Below are 24,683 nucleotides of genomic sequence, written 5' to 3' on the forward strand. Positions count from 1 at the left end.
GACACAGGTTTGCAGTCTTTACCTGGTTTACTGGTGGTAGCAGTTAGCCTCAGTCCAGGGTACCGGGTACAGGTGTCGCGGTGGTCCGGCTGGCCTGGAGGCAATAGATGAATCCCTTTTCCAGTTGAGATCCGTGAGCCTTTCCTGCTAACACTGGTGTGCGAGGTCCCTGCTGCCTGAAGCTTGCTGGCAAGGTACCCCTCTTTTCCCCTGTCCTGGGACAGGTACCTGAATAGCGGGCAGCTTGAGCCATTTTACAGGGTCTCTATCATGACCCGGGCCCTTCAGGTGCTGCTGCATCTTCAGGTGAGCGTCCTGGAGAGCGACATGACCTCGGGCTCCCGGTGCCCTGTTTCTGTGTTCTGGCTCTGAGGGTGCCCCGTCACAGTTGCCCTCTGAGCCCTTTATCTCTCCTCTCCTCCTTCTCTCAATAGCTCCACCACATTCAACCCCTCGGGTTCTCCTTCCTTCCTGGGGCTGCAGCTCTAATCCTGGCTGCACAGCTCCTCTGTCTGCGCTCAGATCCAGGCTTCCTCCTCTGTCCACTGTCTCTCACCAACTGCCTAACTCCTCCTCCAGACTAGAACACATCAAGCTGGGGAAGCTCCCCTGAATCCAGGTCCTGAGCTCCCTCTTCTGGATTTGGAATGTGTTGTGTATGGGTGCCTTACCTGGTAAAGGGATCCCCCTTGCCTCCAAGCATAATATTACCCTCCCCGAAAGGAAGGTAACATCACTGTAACAACCGGCCACCTGGGGTGTTACACCATTACTACAGGTAATGAGTGGAGGACAGAGGAGCCTCTTAAAGAAGAAGTTACAGGTCTGTGAGAGCCAGAAATCTTGTATGTTTTTAGGTGACCAAATGCTTATTTTCCACCATATTTTGCAAAATAAATCTTGCCAAATCAGACAAGGTGATTTTCTGGAATTGTTTTCTCATTTTGACTCTCATAGTTGTGGTCTAACTATGATGTGAATTACAGGCCTCTCTCATCTTTTTAAGGGTAGATTCACATTTACGATTGTGTCCGCAGCGTTTCTGAAGCAAACATCCGCATGCGTCTTGATTTCCTATCTTTAACATTGTAGACACAGGTGTTCGCCCGCCTTTGCTTACGCATGCGTTTTTCACGGTGTGCGGTGGGGCGCGGCTAACGCAACATGTTGGAATTTTTGAGGCTGCAAATTTCTGTCAAATATGCGCAGGCATGCGCATGTGGATGAGTGCGTTACAAAACCGGATTACTGTCTATGGGAACACATGTGTTCGATGCGCTTGCGTACTTTGGACTGTGCATGTCCAGGAACTGATTTAGACACACCCATTGAGACAGGCCCTCCTGGAAATATCAAACGCATGCGCATAAAAAGTGCAAACGCATGTAAAACCGCATACAAACGTTGCGGGTTTTTTGCCGTCATGCGTAAGCTGATGCGGATAAAAAATGCTGCGTTATCATGCGTTTGCGGTTGCGGATGATACGCTGCGGACTCAAACGCAAATGTGAAACCAGCCTAAGTGGGAGAACTTGCACAATTTTTCCCCACTGTATCTGTGTAGCGCTGTGGAATATGATGACACTACGTACCATAAGTGAATAAAATAAATAAATCATAGATAACATGACTTACTAAACATAAAGAGTATCCGCGGTTTTAATAATTTTTGTAAATCAATAGTACATGGGGAAATAAGAAAATATCCAGTGAATACAGATTTCTCCATTATTGAGACAGGAGATGGCAGATGGTGCTCATAAAGTTCTATGGAGAATTGTACCTGCCGTTTAAAAAGAACTTGCAGCGGAATGTATGTATCTGCCTCTCGCTCCGCTCCATAACATATGTATTCACTGAATACATATTTTACCCGTGAATTGAGAGGGACAGATTAATCCAGGAGGTGAAAGAAGCACATTTCTCTGATAAACTAGATTTATAAGGTAGATCCCCTTTTTTTCCTTTTTATAGGGAAAGTTTACCACCCAGCATTAGATTGCAGGCAGAATCAGAGGAACCCGACAATAAAACTCTAAGACTACGTTCACATTTGCGGTGTGCGCCGCAGCGTCGGGCGCCGCAGCGTCGCCGCATGCGTCATGCGCCCCTATATTTAACATGGGGGCGCATGGACATGCGTCGCACTTGCGTTTTGCGCCGCATGCGTCCCTGCGGCGCCCGCGTCTGGGCGCAGAGGACGCAGCAAGTTGCATTTTTGCTGCGTCAAAAATCAATGAAACGCAAATCAAATCAATGAAAATCAAAGGACGCATGCGGCGCAAAACGCAGCGTTGTGCATGCGTTTTGCTGCGTTTTTGTTTGCGTTGTGCGTTGCGGCGCCGGCGCTGCGGCGCACAACGCAAATGTGAACATAGCCTTAGGCTATGTTCACACGTGGCGTATTTGCAGTTTTTTTTATGCAAACTAAAAGCTGTTTTTTATAGCGCCAGCAAAGGCTATGAGATTTCAGAACTAGTTTTTATTCCTGAATGAATTTGAGAACTGTGGCATTTTCAAGTTCTGCAGCATGTCAATTTTTTCCACCCACAGAGAGCAATGAGAAAGTGACAAAAGACTGGAAAAAAGTTTGGAGCCTTTCTGATGAGTAAAACTAATTTTATTAAGCATCTATTGTAGATAAAGCACACAAGTAATCCACACCCAAAATGGCTGCAAAAAAACACAGACAAAAATGCTGAGAAAAATGACGTGAAAATGCTGAAAAAAGACATTTTGTATACAACATTTTTACTGTGAAAACACCAGGTTTTGACTGCAGAAAAAAATTCAGAAAAAAACTGCATGTGAACATAGTCTATTAGTGTGCAATGGTAACCTTAAAGCACCACTCCACTTATTTTACCGCTGGAGTGGTGCTTCTAATCTACCGTCCCTTACTCTGCTCTCATTCTCACACAGTCTGGAAAAGACTATGTGTGAACATACTCTAATATTTTCTGGCACTTGTGTATGCATAGCTTTAGCTTCCAGGTCCTAGAAGTCAAACCTTTTACTCCTGTCACACTGTAGTACACTGGTTTTCACAATCTTTAAAGTATGTTTAACATTTTAAGGCCACATTCACATGCTGAGTATTTTATATCAGGAGGATCTGTAAGCCAAAACCAGGAGTGGAACAATCAGAGGAAAAGTATAATAGAAACATATGCACCACTTCTGCATTTATCACCCACTCATGGCTTTGGCTCACAAATACTGATGCAGGGGCGGACACTGACAGCTTGGGCACTGTGCAAGACACCTGGACACCTGGAGCCCCGGGCTCTGAGAAATAAGGCAGATCGCCCTTAGGCTGCCATCACACTAGCAGTATTTGGTCAGTATTTTACATCAGTATAAGCCAAAACCAGGAGTGGAACAATTAGAGGAAAAGTATAATAGAAACATATGCACCACTTCTGCATTTATCACCCACTCCTGGTTTTGGCTTATACTGATGTAAAATACTGACCAAATACTGACCGTGTGACGGCAGCCTTAGTATCACCGCCTTGCAATCAGGGCCGTCCACAGCAATCACAGGATCCCATTGCAAAAGTTCTATTTGGGCCTCCACCCTCTAAAAATATATTTATTTATATTTTGTTCACTGAGATGGAGATATATATATATACTGTTGTAGTTGTGCCGGTGGTATGTCCGCCCCTGTACTGATGTAAGATACAGACTGAATGTGTGGATATGGCCTTACAGTCACAAGTGTTAATCTTACCTTACTGCCACTTGTTTCTCCTAAGCTATCCATGGTACTGTGCTGTGTTTCCTCAGTTTCTTCTTTGGTGGCTCCCAAATTTTGCATTCTCCTTAACGGACTACCGGCTGGCGGTGGTTGTCCAAACCGAATATTCTTTCCCAGTTGTTGCTAGAATTTAACATTGACTGTATGATAAATATTTGTTGAGACTAAACTTAGGACACAACAGAATAACCTGTTTTCCGCTCCTTACTGTGTGTTTGTGCTGTAGTGACTCTTATTTCATCAGATTAGGTTATCTTACATGAGATTTATAAGTAATTCGAGTTTTTATGGTATAACATAAGTAGTATCTATCAATTCCCAAAATCCAAGCCATTGTGGAGGGTTGTACCAAGTTAGCATGAAATGTGAAGTGGTGCACGGAATATATTATTATTATTATTATTATTATTATTATTATTATTATTTATTGTTATAGCGCCATTTATTCCATGGCGCTTTACATGTGAGGAGGGGTATATATATATATACAATATATCTTGATAAATATAAGGGATGTCTACATCATACACCATATTGTGTGGACTATTAGATGCACTTCTTAGCAAGAAAGATCCTGATAAAAGTGTGTGTGTCTAAGACCCCATGCACGCATTGAGCATTTGGTCAGTATTTTACCTCAGTATCTGTAAGTCAAAACCAGGAGTGGAACAGTTAGAGGAAACGTATAATAGAATCACGTCACCACTTCTGCATTTATCACCCACTCCTGGTTTGGGCAAATACGGAGGTGAAAAACTCATGAAATACTCATTGTCTGCACATGTCCAAAGGATCCGTCTGTGATTGAGTAGAACGCTGACACAGTGTCCTTCCTGATCACTGAGAAAGCTTCTCTCTCCTCCTGCCCCACACTGATCAGTCTGATCAGGGCAGGGCAGGAGAGAACGATTCCAGGACCTGGACGGATGCTGCACCTCCAGAGTAGCTGAAGGACCTTTCATGTCATGCGATAAGTCACATGCCTGTAAGGAACTTTAAACTGTGATAATGCATACTGTGTGTGCTGTAGCTGAAATGTGTGTGTCTGAGTCTTTTAGTTGAGATGTGTGTGATTTGATGATGTAGCTGAGCTGAGTGTGCTGTAGGTGAGCTGTGTGTATATGTGTAGCAGAGCTGTGTGGGTGTAGTAGAGCTGTGTGTATTTGTAGCACAGTTGTGTATGCGTCAGAGGTGTATGTGTGTGTACTTGTAGCAGAGCTGTGTGTTTGTGCTTATATAGCATAGCAGTTTGTGTGCTCAGCAGCAGGGCTGAGTGTGTCTGTACTGTACATGCAGCAGTGTGTATGTGTGCGCTGCAGAAAGTGTATATAATGTGCATCCTGTATAGCTATATGTGTATAATACACAGGCTGCAGAGAAACACTAACAATAGCTCTAATATCTCTCTATTCTGCTCCAGTGCATTAAATTCGTGGTAATCACCCCTCCACTTCTTAATAAAATATTTTATTAGTAGAAATGATTGTCTGCTCTTACCTGGAGTGACTTCACTTTCCCCACGCTCTGGTCCTGCGATGTCGCCTGAGTTTCTTGCTCTTCTGCATCTTGCCCTTCTGGTATGAAAATACTGTCATGAGAAAAGGCTCTCGTTCCCATGCTACTGACGAGGAATCTGGAAAAGATAAATGAGATATTACCATACAATACAAAAAGAACTTTCGGCATATATGAATGCATTTCGCCATACATTGTATTTTTACAGATTGAACCGTCCCTCTGTCTTCTTTGTACAAGTGGATACTTTATTTCCAAACATGATGATTAAAGATGCCATTGCTGCTTGTAAAACTGCTGATGTGTTTTGAGTAAGGACATATAAGTAAAAAGCAGTTTTACATGCCGAGATGGTGTTTTTAAAGGGAACCTGTCACCCCCAAAATCGAGGGTGAGCTAAGCCCACCGGCATCAGGGGCTTATTTACAGCATTCTGGAATGCTGTAGATAAGCCCCTGATGTATCCTAAAAGATAAGAAAAAGAGGTTAGATTATACTCACCCAGGGGCGGTCCCGGTCCGGTCCGATGGGTGTCGAGGTCCGGTCCGGCGCCTCCCATCTTCATCAGATGACATCCTCTTCTAGTCTACACGCTGCAGCTGCAGCGCAGGCGTACTTTGTCTGCCCTGTTGAGGGCAGAGCAAAGTACTGCAGTGCGCAGGTGCTGGGCCCCTCTGACCTTTCCGGCGCCTGCGCACTTCAGTACTTTGCTCTGCCCTCAGCAGGGCAGATAAAGTACGCCTGCGCCGGAGCGTGAAGACAAGAAGAGGACGTCATCCTATGAAGATGGGAGGCCCCGGACCACGACGCCCACCGGATCGGACCGCCCGCCCAGGTGAGTATAATCTAACCTCTTTTTCTCATCTTTTAGGATACATCGGGGGCTTATCTACAGCATTACAGAATGCTGTAGATAAGCCCCTGATGCCAGTGTGGGCTTAGCTCACCCTCGATTTTGGGGGTGACAGGTTCCCTTTAAAGCACCTATTTGTATAGAGAAGTCAGAGTGTGGGTTCATCTGTATGATTTTAAGCTTTTGGCTTGACAGGGAACCTGCCATGTCCTAAAATGCTATTAACCTGCAGATATGAGGTTAATCTGCAGGTTAATACAGTTATAAAGCTGTGAGGCCGCCGTTATTGCAGCCTGGCTGCTGGGAGGACATTAACTTTATTCCTCCCTGCAGCCTCAGGTTTCAGTCATAGAGGTGCGGCCAGTGTGGCTTCAGTCCCCGATCAGTGCATAGTGAGTGGCGGCTGTAACCACACCCCCCGTGTAACTATGCTGGCCACGCCTCTATAACTGAAAGCCAGAGGCTGCAGGGAGGAATAAAGTTCATCTCCTCCCAGCAGCCGGGCTCTCAGTGCTGCCGCTGCACCTCTTTAGAACGGTATTAACCTGCAGATTAACCTTATATATCCAGGTTAATAGCCCTTTATTAAATGCGAGGTTCCTTACAACTAATGCTGCCGAGCCCCAAGGAACGAAGATATCTGCAAGGGTGGTGAGCCGTCTGTAACTTTTTTTGTCTACAGGTACTTCTCAAAAATACTGTTTACAGGCTTCTGTTAATAGCAGTACTAATTTTAAAGGACTCCGTATGCCGAATGTTAATTGTTATATTCTTATAAAAGATGCTAAATATCTAAGCAGCAGCATACTCTGCTGAACAGCAATCTCATGTACTGACAAGGAAGGAGACCGCCTGCATAAGACCTTACCGTATCTGTGTACACATACATATACAGTACATACAGTACTGTGCAAAAGTATGCTGTGCATGCTTGGGAAACCCCGAGTAACGAGCATGCTCGCTCATCACTATAATCACTACAAGAAAGCAAAAATTATGCTGGGGTATGTAATCTTTTGAGCACAACTGTAGCTTTTAAGTACTCTCTCTTTATATCTTTCTTTTTATATATACCGGTACTCGTTACTTTTCGGTTAGTAGTAAGTGGGTTTAAGAAATTAATATGACAAGCAGTAGCGTAGCTACCGGGGGGGGGGGGCAGAGGGGCCCACCCGGAGCTACGCTACTGGAACTGTTACCTTCTGTGGCAAAGCAGGGAGAATCGATCTCCCTGCTCTGCTGCCGGCCGCTATGGGGGGGCCCCCGCCGTCATCGGAAGATCAGTTGTACCGGCATTTAGCCGATACAGCTGATCGCATTGATGGGAGAAGGAGCGCTACGCTCCTTCTCCCATCATCCCCGTCAGTGTCAGTGTCTGACGTTGCCGACACTGACAGCGGGTGCGATGACGTCACAAGCCAGCGCCCGCTGTCAGGAGATCAGCGGGAGCAGCGCAGGAACCAGGAAGAAGAGAGGTGAGTATTTATTTATTTTTTTTTTATGGGTGCTGCTGCCTTATTACAGGGTCTGCCTATGGGGATCTGCCGACCTAATTACAGGGTCTGCCTATGGGGGAACTGCCTTATTACAGGGTCTGATTATGGGGTCTGCCTTATTTCGGGGTCTGACTATGAGGCTGCCTTATTACAGGGTCTGACTATGGGGGCTGCCTTATTACAGGGTCTGACTATGGGGGTGCTGCCTTATTACAGGGTCTGACTATGGGGGTGCTGCCTTATTACAGGGTATGATTATGGGAGCTGCCTTATTACAGGGTCTGCCTATAGGGGTGCTGCCTTATTACAGGGTCTGCTTATGGGGGTGCTGCCTTATTACAGGGTCTGCCTATGGGGGTGCTGCCTTACTGTATACTACAGAGTCTGCCTATGGGGGTGCTGCCTTATTACAGAGTCTGCCTATGGGGGTGCTGCCTTATTACAGGGTCTGACTATGGGGGCTGCCTTATTACAGGGTCTGAATATGGGGGCTGCATTATTACAGGGTCTGACTATGGGGGATGCTTTGTGCTATAGAGTCTGCCTATGGGGAGTGCATTATACTATATTGTGGACTATTTGGTGCATTATGCTACTGTATATGGATGCTATCTAGGGGGCCATCATCCAGTATGGAGATTACAGTGTGGGGGTCATTATACATTGTTGGAGCCATCAAACAGTTTGGGGGCTACTAAGGAGTCAGTATAGTGTGTGGGTGCATTATACTGTGTATAAGAGAGCATCATGCTGTGTAAAGGGGAGCTGTACAGGGGGAGACTCGGGACATTATTAAATGTAAAGTGGGCACTTATTGTTATAGGGGAACTGTGTTACTGTGGCTATGGGGGGCACACAGGGCAATATTACGTTCTATGGGGCAAAATATGGGCACTGTTTTCTAGGGCACTTGCACCCGGTATTACTATATTATAGAGGGGGGCTTTAGAATTTAGAGGGCACCGAGAACCACACAGCAGGTGCAGTAATATTGACAAATACGGCAGCAGCGGCTCAGTATTGGGGTATGAGGTGCAGTAATAGGGACACATACGGCAGCAGCGGCTCAGTATTGGGGTATCAGGAGCAGTAATAGGGACACATACGGCAGCAACGGCTCAGTATTGGGGTATCAGGTGCAGTAATAGGGACACATACGGCAGCAGCGGCTCAGTATTGGGGTATCAGGTGCAGTAATAGGGACACATACAGCAGCAGCGGCTCAGTATTGGGGTATCAGGGGCAGTAATAGGGACACATATGACAGCAGTGGCTCACTATTGGGGTATCAGCAGGATGATGAGTTTGTGCAGGTTGGGAATAGATGGTGATGGGGCTGGAATGTGAGAAGTGAAGCGTGTCTTTGTTGTATTCTCTGCAGACGAGTTGTAGCTGGAAGAAGTTGTCATGTCGGTCTGGGCCAGATGGAAAAGACAGGAAAAATGAACGATTCCATCAGAAAGAACGTCAGCGATAAGACATTATCTATAACTGTGCTGTGATCTCTTATATGTTCTGTAGGGCTGGTATCTACCACTGACCATATGGCGGTAATATCTATGTTGGTCTTTATATAGAGATTATCTTCAGTAACAGCGCTGTCATCTGCTGAGGTTCTCCTCCACTATTCGGGTGTGTCACCGAGTTGTAATCAAGGTTACCTGGTTAGGGGCCCACTCAGAAGTTTCGCCCCCCCTGAACCAAATCCCTAGCTACGCCTCTGATGACAAGGTGTTGTTTATAAAAATAAATAGAATAAATAGATTTTTGGCCAGTGTGCTTAGTTACTGGACATAAAAGTGGTTTTCTAAAACCAAAAACTGTGAATTGATGAATTATTAGGGCTGGTTACAATACACGCAGTAGAAAGGTTTTTGAGATATGACTAATGTTCATATACAGGTATTCACACTGTGGTTTACCCCTTATTATGGTTTACTTTCCACATTCCCCCTTACATGATGTTTCGCGACTGTTATTTTGCTGTCGTTACCCTACTATCAGTCACTATTTGGTAGGGTTGCATTGTGTAAATTCATCTGTCGTTGGTCTGGAATTTTGTTCCTTGCATGCACAGTCTTTCCATAGCATGTAGGATGTGATGATGAATTTACAAGACATGGTTGATGGAGGCGAGTCCATATTAGGTGTCAAATGGCCTCTTTGTTGGCGGTTTAGGAGTCAGGTGGAAGTTGCAGACAAGTTAAGGTGGACTCATTGTAACTAATAGAGGATGTGATTGTTTTAATCCTGTGATTTAAATAAAGCCATTTTGACAGCCAAAATAATGTGTTTTGTGTATTTATTCCAGTGTTTAGGTTTACTCTAGTTATGGTTGTTTTATGGTGGAGTGGGGTCCGTCCTATATCCAAAAGTCATGTATCTAGAAGATGCAACAAAACCCAGCACTCAATTTGCGGTGAGAAACTATAGAATTTATTGATCCCAATGCGTGATTAAGACGTTTCGGTCCCTACACGGGGCCTTCATCAGTAACTGAAAGATTGCATACAGATATATACAATGTCACAACCAACATAAATAAAAAAGCATAGGGAAAAACAGGAAAAAACAAAACAAAAGTATGTACAAGCGAATACCACAAAACATTATTAGTAGTGGCTGAATTGTAGACAATGATACATTTACTATAGAAAGCTGTCACACTACAGTTTGGGAACCTACCCATGCACCTTTTAGTTGCTGTGCACACGCTTTTCTGTTACATGTATCTAGAAGATGTCACTCTCGTGATTATCTGTCACCCTACTGATTTTCTTTCTCTTTCTCCTTCTAAATACCTGACTATTGTTTCCTGTTATTCCCTCCAGTGTTCTTTTATTTATTATGAACCTTTGTTTCTCATATTTCTATAATGCGGAGACTTAGATGGGCTAAATCTGCAGGCAATTACCGGCAGCAACTATGGCAATGAGCCTTTCTGAGCCAAGGGAACACAATGTCTAAAAGTACTTGTGGAGTACAATGCACCATTCTACCTGTGCAGTAAGGAGTAATCAGCATTGGCAGGTATGTATTATTCCTTCTTATAGGACCTACTGAATGCAGCCTTTCTTGTAAGAATAAATGAATGCAGCGCAGATACAGAATAGGGAAAGGAACAGTAGCAAACAATCTGTCATTAGATTAGGAAATGGGGAATTATCGCTGGGAAACTGGCATGAATTTACAAAACTGCATCATGTTAAATGACTTTGTTTATTGGTGGAAACGTAAATCATAAATCAATCATACATAAATAGCTCCAGTCGAGAGTCGGGAGCAGGAATAGGACTGGTGACTAGCTGCTTCCTTCTGTTATTGTTGGAACTAGAGATGTCAATGCACTTTGTAAATCAGCAATTTTAATTTAAAGTCCATGTAATCTGAAATATATAGATTCCAAATATATAATAAGGGATTTTACATAACGTTTTTGTGCTAAATGGTTTTTTTTTTTGGCAAAGTTTAGGGCAAACAGGGTGACTTTAGATCTGCCCCACTCCAGCCTTCCCTAGTGTCGGGCTCCCTTTGTAGTCTTTCCTACACTGTGCGTGACAAAATTGTGTCGGGTACGTGTTTTTTGTGAACCGCAAATGAGATCTCAAACTTTTTCAGTTCTTGTAAAACCATAAATTTCAGGAAATTCGACTCGATCCTCCGCGAATCAATCTATTCATCTCTAGTGTTTAAAAATTACAAATAAGGTGTTAAAGTTTTATAAAAAGAGGCCACTGAGGACCCAGTGCTATACAGGGGGAGGAGGAGATCACACATCATAGATTCTCCTCCTGTCCTTGCAGCCTGTCTGCTTCTAGCTGCGCCTCTCGCCCCATAACTGGCTGTATCTCATGCTATAAACAGCTAGGGTTGCAATCATCTTATTTTAAAGACAAGAGTCTATGATTTCAGTCAAGAACAGACAGGAATGCCTCTCTAGATAACTTCCAAGCTGAGATAACACCTTCAGAAGACCATCAGGAATGAGAGGGCTGGATTCCAGCTAGAGATCTTTCCTGACTCCAGCCAGCTATTTCTTTGCAAGTGGTCACTGCCTTAGTCCTCTCTCTCCGGGACAACACAATCTTCTGACTGCACAGAACATGGTTGTCACGCTTACGCCCTGACTGGTGGGCATGAGCCAGGGGGGTTTGTGGCCCCACTGTGCCACGAACCAGACTACCCTGGAAGGGGCGTGACTGACAGCTGCCTTGGTTTTCACTGGAGCCTCTGATGGTGAGGTCAGGCTTGTGCGGCAGGCAGCTGCCAGGTGCTACTCCAGGGTGGTGTCTGGCTGTGGCTGCTGATCCCACTTGGAGAACAGGAACACTAGGACAGGTGCGGGCATCAGGCAGGACTAGCAGATGAGCACGGGTAAAACTCAGACGAGCGGGCTGGCAGGAACGGCAGAGACACAGGGCTGGCAGGAACGGCAGAGACACAGGGCTGGCAGGAACGGCAGAGACACAGGGCAGGTTGGTGTGGTGTATGAAGGAACAGGTAGGGACCTGTTCACACATGAGGTGCAGGTATGGATGTGAAGTATGAAGGAACAAGTTGAGACCTGTTCACACAGGAAGAGAACCGCAAGGCTGCGGATAGGAGCAGTAGAGCATCAAGAGATAGCGTAGCAACAAAACCTAAGCAGAGCGAAACCGCAAGGAATACGAAGAGGAGCTGCAGCAAGAGATTACTGCAGCAGCAGAAGCAAAGCAGAGCGGAACCACAAGGAATGCAGAGAGTAGCTGCAGCAAGAGATTTCTGCAGTAGCAGAAGCTAAGCAGAGCTGAATGCAAGGAATGTGAAGAGGAGCTGCAGCAAGAGATTCCTGCAACAGGAGCGGAGCAGAGTAGAACGGAGCAGAACCGCAGGAGTGCGGAGCAGAGGTAAAGCTGCAAGAGAACAGAGCACAGGCAAAGTCACAAAGGTACAGAGTGGGCAGAGCTGCAAGGGTGCGGAGCATAAGCAAACAGAGAGGACACAAGGAAAGACACAGCATTGAAAGAAGCCACAGACAAGGAGACAGAGGTAGGACAAAGTTCAGACAAGGTAATGGAACAAGACAAGGTACAAGCACAAAGACACAGGGACCAGGATATACTGCCTCCTGGAGGGTGGACAACAAGATCAAGGCAAGGCTAGAACAGAAACACTGAGACCAGGATATACAGCCTCCTGGAGGGCAGACAGATAAGATCAAGGCAAAGCTAGGAGTAGAACCTCCAGAGAAGGAGAAACACAGAGCAAGGCCTGGCAACTCAGAAGCTAGACTCTGAGTTTAGACATTGCACAGGCCCAGTCCACAGGGTGGAGCTGCCCTAAATACTGGAGGCCTCTGGGTAATTGGTCAGGAACAGATTAGACAGGTGCACCTGATTCCTATAAGAACCAGAGAGTTCTGGCACCGCCCCCCTATGCACACAGCCAGAAAGTATGCAGAGAGCAGAGGCACAGAATATGGAGCTGGCAACAGACAGAACACAACATGACATGGAGCAGTGAGTAAGATGGTGTGTGAAGGATGGGAGGCCGTGTAGTGATGCCAGCAGAGTTGTTACAATGGTGATGCTGCTGGCTAGCTCAGATCAGTAGCAAGAGGATTCTGTAGCTCCCTAAGAGATACATCAGGCTGCCAACTAGGGTGAGATGATCATCTCAACTCTTGGCAGATCGTGTTCTGCCGCTCCCCATTTTGCATGTTAATGCAGTTTTGAAACAGCAACTACCTATAGATCCTAAAAAAGAAGAAGAGCATAAATCATTCCTGTCGGGCATTCCTACTTCTGGAATCGAAAGTTGTAGGATATACTGATGATGGTGCACTGCTTAAATCTGTGCTTTATGACCTCTAAGGTATTGCTTCAGACTTGGAAAACAGAATTTCTATGTTTGGTGCATCTGTAGTGCGCACCCCACTTTGTTGAGGAAAATGGTGCAGTCTTGACACCATGACAGGTCTTTTCCTAATCTGAAACGTGGCAAAGAAAATAGTTTTTGCAATGTTTTCTAACACATGCACACTCATTGTGTATCTAGCAGTGCGATGGACCTCATACATTGCAATAGACAATAAGAGAAAGTATTAATGGTACTAGTTTTTGCATTTTACAAATTGCAAATTTAAGGAAATGAACGGCAAGATATGTGCACAGGGTTAACAGGAGAGGTATGATGAGAGATTTGTCAATTCTAATCACAAAAATGGCACAAAATGTGAAACAAAGCTACTCATGCGCTTCTTCATTTCGTTGGGGCAATTTCCTACGCATACTTTTCATTTACGTCTGATATATGAACGCCCAGTATTAATAAAGTTTCTTTATAACAAACATTGAGCATTTTTATTATGCAAACATTAGTTGGATACTTACTAATCACTGGATTCTAGACACTTAAAGGGGTTGCCCAGGTCTAACATACTAATGGCCGATCTTTAGAAGTGGTCATCAATATCAGAATAGTGGGCCTCTGACACCCCGCAGCCCCCCAGTGATTTGCGGTTGTGTGCTCTGACTGGATACAACAATGGGCCGCACTGGAACAGTATGACTCCTACATTGCTTAGTGGCTGATGCCAGGTACTGCACCTTATCTCGCATTCGGTTGAGTAGGGGAAGGGGTAGTACACAGCGGCCACTCAACTATGTATGCTCCTCCAGCTCCATCCACTGTTTACATCCAACCACCCTGGGCAGACAACAACTGATCAGTGGGGGGCCTGGGTATCAAACACCCACCTATCTGACACTGATAGTCCATTCTACAAATACTTATTCAATGTTAGGCTTTTCCTACACATTAAATGACTGTCTGCCGAAGGATGCTTCAACCTTATTATTCAGCTGTCAGCTATCTCAGCCGACATTCCTAGAAACATGGGTGCTTGATCAGCTGAGCGCTCCTTTATTCTCTATATCTCAGGAAGAGCAATGCAATTGGCAGTCTGAAATCAAACATGCGTGATCGACATCTCCCCCGACCATCAATCCGCCGGCGCCCCCATACACATTAGACCATGAATATCAGGGGGATCAGCTGACTTTATTCTAAAATACATGAGGGCCCTATGTCTCAGAGCTGTGGTATGATCAGACCATGTTCCTGTACGGTCAGACACAGCCATTCCACAGTACACAGCAGGGAAACATTTATAACATTATCTCAGCACAGGAAGATTATTTTTAAACACATCCAATTGTGAAAGTTATTATTATTCCAAAAAATTAATTTCTGTTCATGGAAAAAACCCTTTAATTCCTCCTGATAGCCTCTATGAAATCTATGCTATCTAGAACATGCCAAACATCTGAAAATCCTCAGAATGCCCTAACACCAATGAACAATTTTTCATGTATGAGAATTTTGGTAAATACCGTAGATATTTTGCATCCAAAAGCAAAACAAATATTTTGTATTATCCGAACCTACAAAACAGTAATGAAAATATATCTCCTTCAACACCATTATACTTGGAAAAGAGGCAATCTGTGAATACAGTAGTTTGTATCATTTCTGTCCATTTGTTATTGATTTTTGTTCAGATATATCACCTTGACCTGTATATTCTGTGTAGGTAGAGATAAAATATTGGTAGCTGCACATATGCTAAAAGTAAAAAAAAAACACCTTGTTGTCAGTATATTTTCATTTTTCCTACCTGCTCTTGTCTCCTAATTCCAGCAGTTGCTTTATGGCAATATAATGTATATTGATTTATTATTGCTAATGTGACAGAGTGTCCTTATCTATCACACCAGGGTGGAGAACATCCTCTTCTATCTCCAGACCTAGATAAACAATGTGCTCACAGATGTGGACAGAGGGTGTGACGCTATTACAGGGCCCCAGTGCTCGCGGGCTATGGGCAGGCACAGCTCACATACGACAGGAATGCTGCACTGATTCATGAGCTTGGATTTTATTAGTCGGTAATATTTGGATGCACTAGATTTATTTCTACTTTATTCTTTTATAAAAATTCACTGCTAATAATAAACAACACCATTGGCCAAGTACTGTAAGTGAACGCTGGGACCAAATGGATATCCTTCTAAAATCTGGAATATTATTTGATCATTTCTACTTGGTTTATATATGGCTAATATAAAGCATTCAAATAGAAATTCTCACTCTCAAATCCACTTCACCCCACGATTTTTTTTCTACCGTTGACTAAGACAGTCTGGTTCCTCCGCTGTTCTGTCTTTTGTGAATTGATGGCAGCTGATTAAAACTGCCCGAACCACGGGAAGCATGTTTTCTTACATAGCGCCATCATATTCCACAGCACTTTACAGATATATTGTCATCTCCGTCCCCATTGAGGCTCACAGTCTAACTTCCCTATTAGTACCTCTTTGGATCATGAATCAGAGATCAACTCTTGTATTCTAATCATTTACAGAACCAGTCCACATTTTATACACTTCTGTTCATATAATGGTTTTCTTATTCTTATTGGAATGTGAAAATGACGATACACGTATAGAAACCAGGAATAAAGAAACAATCTAGAATATGTGATAAGCCTTAAGTTCCTCAAAGCACCCCTCCTTTACTTTGATGACCGTTTTACACCTCTTGGCATTTTCTCAAGCATCTTCATCAGGAAAAATCTGGAAAGGCTTCCAAAAACAGGTATGTCTTGTCATGAGTTAATTTGTGGGATCACCAGTCAGTGTTTGCCACCATAAGATGTGTGCTACAGAGGCAGGGTTGGTTTACCGTTCTGTACAGTATTGTGCCATATTCCACAACTGTTCTAAGCCAAAATATTGCAAAAACAATTCAACTAAGTGACTATGGATCTATGTACGAACACTGACATGACACAAGATCAGTCCGATTTACGTGGACAGAGACAATGGAGAAGATGGAGAAATCAAGTTCTCCATCTTCCCCACACCCGTGCTGCTATTTTCTCATCTGAGAGAATCGGATCACAGTCAACTGACAACATTTGAGCTGAGTGTCATTAGCATAATCGGCCCAATTCTCTCCAACATGAGAATCATCACTTGTGTGACCCCAGCCTTTGACTGGACAGATGATCAGTGTTAGGCCACTTTCCGATGCCAACATTTTGGGTGAAAAATGCATACATGGTGACTAGTGATGAGCGAGTGTACTCGTTGCTCGGGTTTTCCCGAGCACGCTCGGGTGGTCTCCGAGTATTTTTTAGTGCTCGGAGATTTAGTTTTCATCGCCCTACCTGAATGATTTACAGCTACTAGCCAGGCTGAGTACATGTGGGGGTTGCCTGGTTGCTAGGGAATCCCCACATGTCTTCAAGCTGGCTAATAGCTGTAAATCATTCAGCTGGGGCTATGAAAACTAAATCTCTGAGCAGTCATAAATACTCAGAGACCACCCGAGCGTGCTCGGGAAAACCTGAGCAACGAGTACACTCGCTCATCACTAGTGGTGACATGTTTGTATTATACCTTTCCTCCGATTGTCCCTCTCCTGGTTTTTGCTTATAAATACTGATGTGAAATTCTGACAAAATACTGAATGTGTGAACAAGACTGATTCCTTTGTATGTTATCAGCTATTGAGCCTGCTGTCTACCTGTGATGTGGTTATGTTGGCATTTGTGTTTGCAAACTACGTGGTAACCTCTTCCTTTATTTGCTCACCTGAAAATAGCAGGATACCCACCCGGTTATCCTGCTATGCTAGTACAGGGGTTAGGTGTTGTTGCTTCCAGAACCCTACGTTGTCCAATGAATACAGCAAATGCCGAAACACTGCACACCCCGCTACTGGTCACACAGTATTAGGCTGCCGTCACACTAGCAGTATTTGGTCAGTATTTTACATCAGTATTTGTAAGCCAAAACCAGGAGTGGGTGATAAATGCAGAAGTGGTGCATATGTTTCTATTATACTTTTTCTCTAATTGTTTCACTCCCGGTTTTGGCTTACACATACTGATGTAAAATACTAACCAAATACTGATAGTGTGACGGCAGCCTTATGTGCACACTAATCAGCTTGTCAGGGAAACATCAAACTCTGCCAGTTGTGGACACATGCCAAGGTTGCTGACCCTCGCCATATGGATGGAGTGGCAGTGTACCGGCTTGACTTCAGCTCCTTTCAAAGACTTCCTCTCTGTGGTCATACAGGTGGTTTGTAAATGATACTGGGTTGCCCCATTCTAGAGATCAGTATAGATGACAGAAGTCCATCACCAACTGATTTAAAATTTACAATCCATTTTAAGATCAGCAATAGATGACAGATGGCACTACTAAAAAACTGAGCTTCTTCTGTCGTAGTTAGAAATTCATGAAGTCTTTGAGCATTAGCATCTATGAATAAATATTAGTGGTGCAAGATAGAAAGCAGCTGATATACTTTAGGTGTATTAAATGCAAAGACACTGGAATAAAGAAAACAATTGAGAAATATTTACATGGAACGAGCACTGACCAACGTTATAATAAGTCAATCGGCACTTTCTTAAATACAAATGAACGGGCAAACAATTATTGCCACATTTAAAAGGGTCCTTAAGGGATTATTAAAAAAGAAAACAAGTTATCCCATCCATAGGCTAGCTGGCACCCCCAGCGATTCTGACGTTGCCCTGGCCCAGTCTTAAATGTACTGGAGTTGCACATGCTCGACCTCCATTCATTCATTGAAAATGGAACTGCCGGAGAAAGCAGAGTACAGCAAGTGAAGGTCAAGCAAGCGCAACTCCTCTATTCAAGGCCGGGCTGTGGATCCCCCTTACCAAGGTTCCAGAGCTCAATCTCAGGATCTTTGGGGGTCCCAATTGTAGGACCTCTTGAGTTCAGCAAAGTATCATCTTTTCTACAGATAAGGAACAGCTTGTTTTTTTAGGGAATAACCCTTAAGATAGTGGAAGGCAATGGACTTTCCATATAAAATCTATGGGACTGGCTGATCCACTCAAAGGAAACAAGGCATGGATAAGATGACAAATTCATATTCTTGTGTTTTCCCTGGAAAAAGACAGAGGTGAATGGTAGACACTTTTAGTAAGGCAGTGTAGATATTGTGGCTGATATAGTTGTTATTAATCTATACATCCATATTAAAGACCCATGCATACTGCATATATTATGGATTTACATACAGTAGCTCCAGTTTTATCTAGAGGTGAGGTGTAGCGTAAACCATCCCATCTTTACCGGTTTAATTCTGGACCCACTTGTGCAGGTTGAGATATAAAACTGTGCTACAGTAGGGTCAATGGGACAAAAAACATATCTGGGCTTGTACATGAACAAATATTTGCGCTGCCCTGGTGTCCAGTTTAGTCTTCCATGAATGTCGGATCCAGGCGGCTTTTACTCCTGCCTGACATTCTGAGTTACTCTGACACTTACTAGGCTCCACATTGTAGTGACATTGTATGAGACTTAGTCATTAGGCGGCATGTGACAGGTTAAACCCTTGAGACACGTTAAGGGAATAATGTTTGGATTACTAGTGCTCTGTTATTTTTTCAATTTCTACAGTTTATCATTCGGATATCATGACTTACGCTGTGGAGCTTGGTAAGCGCCATAGGCACCCAGGATACCGGGCCAAGGAATCATGCCACAGAATGAAAACTTCCCTGATCCAGCCCCCAATGGAAGACTGAACATGTGTAATATGTGCCATATTTGTAAAAGGTAGTCATGAGCAAATATACTCGTTACTCGAGATTTCCCGAGCATGCTCAGGTGTCCTCCGAGTATTTTTTAGTGCTCGGAGATTTAATTTTTCTTGCCGCAGCTGAATGTTTTACATCTGTTAGCCAGCATAAGTACATGTGGGGGTTGCCTGGTTGCTAGGGAATCCCCACATGTAATCAAGCTGGCTAAGAGATGTAAATCATTCAGCTGAGGTGAGGAAAACTAAATCTCCGAGCACTAAAAAATACTCGGAGGACACCCGAGCGTGCTCGGGAAATCTTGAGTAATGAGTATATTCGCTCATCACTAGTAAAAGGTCCAAAATCCAAGGCTCCAGACGTTCTCCTCCGATGAGTCACTGTATTGATTACAACATACACAGAGCAAATAACATTCAATGTTTCAGCCACATAGGGCTTTTATCAAGCCATAAATGAATAGAGGTGTACCAAGATTGCACAGACTGTGGAGTGCTGCATGGGAGTATAGACCATTTTCAAATGTGCCGTATACAGTATGTGAAATTATGTTCTCTTCATCACACTGACCAAAAATGCTAATTGATCCTGCAGGCTAACACTATGTCTGTAGGTAAATAGTGTTTTTGGTGATGTCAAGTTTCCTTTAATATAAAAATGGGACTACAGTCTGCACCAGATTTTAGGATTCGTGAAATAAATGCCCCTCAGAATGACTATGAGAAGTGCCCACACGGCGTCTGTAGATGCCAGGTGCTGCCTTACTTTACAAAAGGTTGAAATGTAATTAAATTGTAGACCGCATTGCTCAGGAAAAGAGCGACATGATGAATTATCTACTGTCATTCTTGGTTGCCTGCCAGCAATGTCTGTAAAAAAAATCTAAACTAATACAGGGTAATTACTCAAGTAATGATAAAAGATTGATTTGTTCTAAAAATCAGGAATACGTAATTATGCTTATGCTGCAGCCTTGTTTCTATGACGATACACAAGATCGTTCTAATTAGCAATATGCCCTAATAGCGGTATCTAATGAGGAACCTGAATTTAGTATTGATGACAGATCTTGAGGCCATTAAGAACAACCAACCTGGAAGGTACTGCAAAAACAAGGTCGTGCTACGTGGGGCTTCTTGTAGAAAGGAAGTCCAATTCATGTTACTTACTGTAGATAAAATATAAGGTACCAACGTAAATATCACCTGTCCTCCATAGTATATAGTGGTCCATGCAATGGTTGTAAGGGCTCATGCATATGTTAGATCCATATTGCACCACCTATAAGAATCAGTGGGCCCATACTGTCATTTTATGGCGGGTTGTTTTCTCATATTCACATATTGATATTGCAGAGGAGAATATAATACAGTATTGAGGCATTCACCTCATTAATGAGGGCTTCCTGGTCTCCTGTACAAGACTATCATATGTGATCATTCCCACAACATAAACCAATATTTTTATTATTATTATTATTATTATTATTATTATTATTATTATTATTATTATTATTTATATAGCACCATTAATTCCATGGTGCTGTACATGAGAAAGGGGTTACATACAGAGTTATAGATATCGTTTACAGTAAACAAATTTACAATGACAGACTGGTACAGAGGGGAGAGGACCCTGTCCTTGCGGACTTATAATAATAATAATTTTATTTATATAGCACCAACATATTCTGCAGCGCTTTACAAATTATAGAGGGGATTTGTACAGACAATAGACATTACAGCATAATAGAAATCACAGTTCAAAATAGATACCAAGAGGAATGAGAGCCCTGCTCGCAAGCTTGACTTACATTCTAAGGGATAATGGGGAAGAGACAGAAGGTCGGGGGTGCGGCAGCTCTGGTGGTGGTGAGGCTGCAGCTCTGGTGGTGGTGAGGCCGCAGCTCGGGTGGTGGTGAGGCCGCAGCTCGGGTGGTGGTGAGGTGGCAGCTCAGGTGGTGGTGAGGAGGCAGCTCGGGTGGTGGTGAGGCGGCATGGTTATTGCAGGCTGTAGGCTTTCCTGAAGAGATGGGTTTTCAGGTTCCGTCTGAAGGATCTGAGGGTGGTGGATAATCGGAGGTGTTGAGATGTGGAATTCCAGAGGATGGGGGATATTCGGGAGAAATCTTGGAGGCGGTTGTGTGAGGAACGAATAAGTGTGGAGGAGGGTAAGTGGTCTTGGGAGGATCGAAGATTGCGTGAGGATTGATGAAGGAGAGGTGAAGATTACGTGATCCATTACTTAACCAAATACAGATCGCAATGTCCGGGCCAGTATCAGGTCACCTGACCGAATCTGAAAACATTATATACGTCTGGCTGGCATGTTTATGTAAGAGACTAGAAGAATGAACAGCACCCCATGAAGATCATATAGTACTTGTATTGTGTTGATGCATTTTACAACTGTTGCATTGATTTATAAGTTTACTGTAGAAACTATTGCTAGCTGCAGGAGTTTTGGGTAACAGTGGGTTAGAAATTAGTTGGAAGTTCAGGGAAGAGCTTCAGTGACATAAAGGGCTGTTGAGGCCGAGTTCATCAGAGTGCCTGTAGTTACAACACAAGTGAACATCAACCAGAGAGAAAGCAGATGCCATCAACCAGGAATCCTATAAGAAAGCGGCAGAAGCATTATCCTAGAAGTGAGTACAGCTGTAATAATTATAGGGGATAACTCAGGAGACTCTTTGAGTGGAACAAGACAACTACAGGACACAGTTTTATAGGTGGTAAAGTGTATATTATGACACGGTGATTCAAACAGGTGCAGAGCGAAGCTCAAGTCCACAACACTTGGTGTAAATATTAAACGCAGCTTAACAGTCTATAGGAAACTTCAGAGGAAAATGCAATCACGCAGAAAGTCTATGAAGCACAGTTATTCTTGAGGATACTTGACACAAATAAGTCCTTGTCTTAGTCCAGACACAGATAGATAAGCTTATAAGGCAGTTCAAATCATATCTTAGCTCAACCAGGGAGGCCTGTTTAATAGTCTCAGGTTTTTGCAGAGCAGCAACAGCTTACATGTCCAGCAAATGCAGATGGAAGTAAACACAAGCAGCAGATGAAGGAGGATTACTGGAAACTGGTGTATGCATCAGGAACTCAGAGCAGTGTTGCAGGATAATCACACAGGTTCACAGGAGCAGGTATATAGCCAGGGAGTCACCAGAGTCAGGAGCAGGATGCAAGGCAGAATACTCTAGCACAGACTGAAGGCTGGGGTGGAGTTTTATAGCAGGAAGACACAGTGCACATGAGACCAAAGACGCCATCTTGGAAAAGGGCAGTAATGCACAAAAGGTAATAAAAATGTTCAGAGTCCTGACAACAGTAAAGTGAGAAGCTGGGAGAGGCCCGGATGGGAACATAATGGAGAACCATGGTGATTCAGAGCTATTAGTAATCCTGAGACTATTGTGGGCTACACAGGGTTGCCCTGATACAGTGGTGGACCAACCTTGTGTGAAAGATTTAGAGAAGGAATTCTATTTCTTTCCTCATGGAAACATCTGGAAAAGTAGGTTCTGCAGTCAGTGTGCAGAGAGTAGTAAAGATGAATTATGCTAAAATGGATTCATTTGACTTTGAGATTGTATTTGAGAAGAAATGTAAACTACTGGTAGCCCTCCCCCGCAAGAAATAAAAACAATAGAGGGGGGTCACATGGTAACACAGACCCGAAATAATTACATTTTTTTTCATGGTTTTTTGTTATTAAAGTCTATTTGTAATGGCTGTCAGGCCAGGGTCAAATAAAGGTCAACATGTTATCTGTGGTGTGGTCCATGAGCGGTTTGAGCTGGTTTTGACTGGTTTCTTGGCGCCTTTTTTACTTAAATATGATTGGTGCAGTTGGAAAATTAACTCGCAATTTGTTCTATATAAAGCCCAAATTCAAGCTTGTTTCTCCATTCTGCGCCTTTGCTGAAGAAAAGTAGATCCCACCCTCCCTTCCCTTTGATTAAGTATTTATTTTTTTGTCGTGATGTATTACTTGTGGGAAAATCGCCCAGTTCTATGGGTGGATTGGTTGTTGGTGGTTTTTTGATGGCTATCCTGTGAATTAATTAATTTATTATATTAATTATTTAAGTTACCCTGAATAAACATCACGGCCATTTTCTTCCAATTATTGTTTTTGTGTTTTTCTTATGAGTATGGATGGGTTTTGTGTTACCATGCCATATATAATGATCTGTAAAAAAAACTCAGGTGTGAATACCATTGAATCTGATGTCCGTTATCTGTTATGCTCTTTCAAGTTCATCTACCTCAGTAAAAGATATTCTGTTGTTAACTATAATGGCCTCTCCTGCTTCCTTGTCCATCGCCTCTATTACACTACATCACAGGCCGAAGTCACCGACCCCTAAGGGAGCAGTTCCGATAGCGTGAGGGAAGAACGTTGTCACTGTATCACGTGTTTCACTGGTGTTAAGGGTTTCCAAATCACACTCGGGCAAACAAACCTTACATTTACATAAGCAATGATCAAGAATGAGTGCTCCTATGAGCGTTAATTTTACCAATAATCATGCCCTGTAAGAGGGTCACTTGTAATGTGCTGGAGGGGAGTTATGTCTCACTGAGGTTATTCACTTTATTGTTATGAACCTGGAAGTTTGCTCCAGCATGTTATGTGCTGAGAGGGGTTAACAGCCATGACAGGGTCAGGTTTTTTTGTTTAAGAGCTAAAGAGTTGGGCTGGTTGGCTGTTCATCATATCGCCACCCAAGGGTGTGGTCCAGGAGGTAAAGATGAAGCCTCTGGACATGATGGTTGTTCTGTGTGCTGTGAAGGTGAAGCTGACCTACAGAGCTATGCTCTTACTAAAGAGAGCTTCTGAGCAGGCGGATCCCTACAGTTATACGGACTGTATGGGTGCTGTTTGTCTATGCCAACAAGTCTGAATACGGCTATTCTTCTGTTGACCTGGTTTATGGGGCACGTTTTTGTAAACCAGATGAAGATTTTAGCCAAAAGCATTCCTGTGACTACCTCATTAAGCAGCTGAGTGAGCTGATCTACTACAGGGCCTTAATACCACAATGTGGATGTCTGGCCGGTGGCAGCTTCCCCAGTGATAGCCACTGACTGCCAGGTGTAAGAGAAGCCAACTCCTAAAAACGGTTATGGTAATGTTATATGAAATGAAGATAGACATATTAATACTTTAATATATAATTTAGTATTTTTATAGGTTGAAGAATTAGATTATATAATCCTCACTGCATCCAATGTTTCCAATTAAAGAGAAGATTTATTCTGAGTTTCCGCCTTCAGTATTTCTGCAGGGCCTGAGAAGAGACCGTAGGAACAGCTGGAATCTCGTCTACTTAGAAGGCATATTTAATAGGTGAATATATCTGCATAATAATACACATAATTATATAACAAACTGGATCTGGAT

At 43.4% G+C, this 24,683-nt stretch overlaps 1 protein-coding gene across 2 annotated transcripts in view; it reads right to left on the reverse strand.

The window, feature by feature from the left end:
- The window catches only part of CRACD (capping protein inhibiting regulator of actin dynamics), a 231,022-nt gene that overhangs the window by 35,769 nt on the left and 170,570 nt on the right, over nt 1-24,683 (reverse strand). For both annotated transcript variants that reach the window (XM_077279725.1, XM_077279724.1), the window contains 2 exons: nt 5,261-5,396; nt 3,737-3,886 (listed from right to left, as the gene is read on the reverse strand). In XM_077279725.1, coding sequence (XP_077135840.1) covers nt 3,737-3,886; nt 5,261-5,380 — 270 coding nt within the window. In that variant the 5' untranslated portion in view covers nt 5,381-5,396. The remainder of the gene's footprint in view (nt 1-3,736; nt 3,887-5,260; nt 5,397-24,683) is intronic.

The sequence above is a fragment of the Ranitomeya variabilis genome, chromosome 1 (genome assembly GCF_051348905.1).
Source record: "Ranitomeya variabilis isolate aRanVar5 chromosome 1, aRanVar5.hap1, whole genome shotgun sequence".
NCBI classification, from domain to species: domain Eukaryota; kingdom Metazoa; phylum Chordata; class Amphibia; order Anura; family Dendrobatidae; genus Ranitomeya; species Ranitomeya variabilis.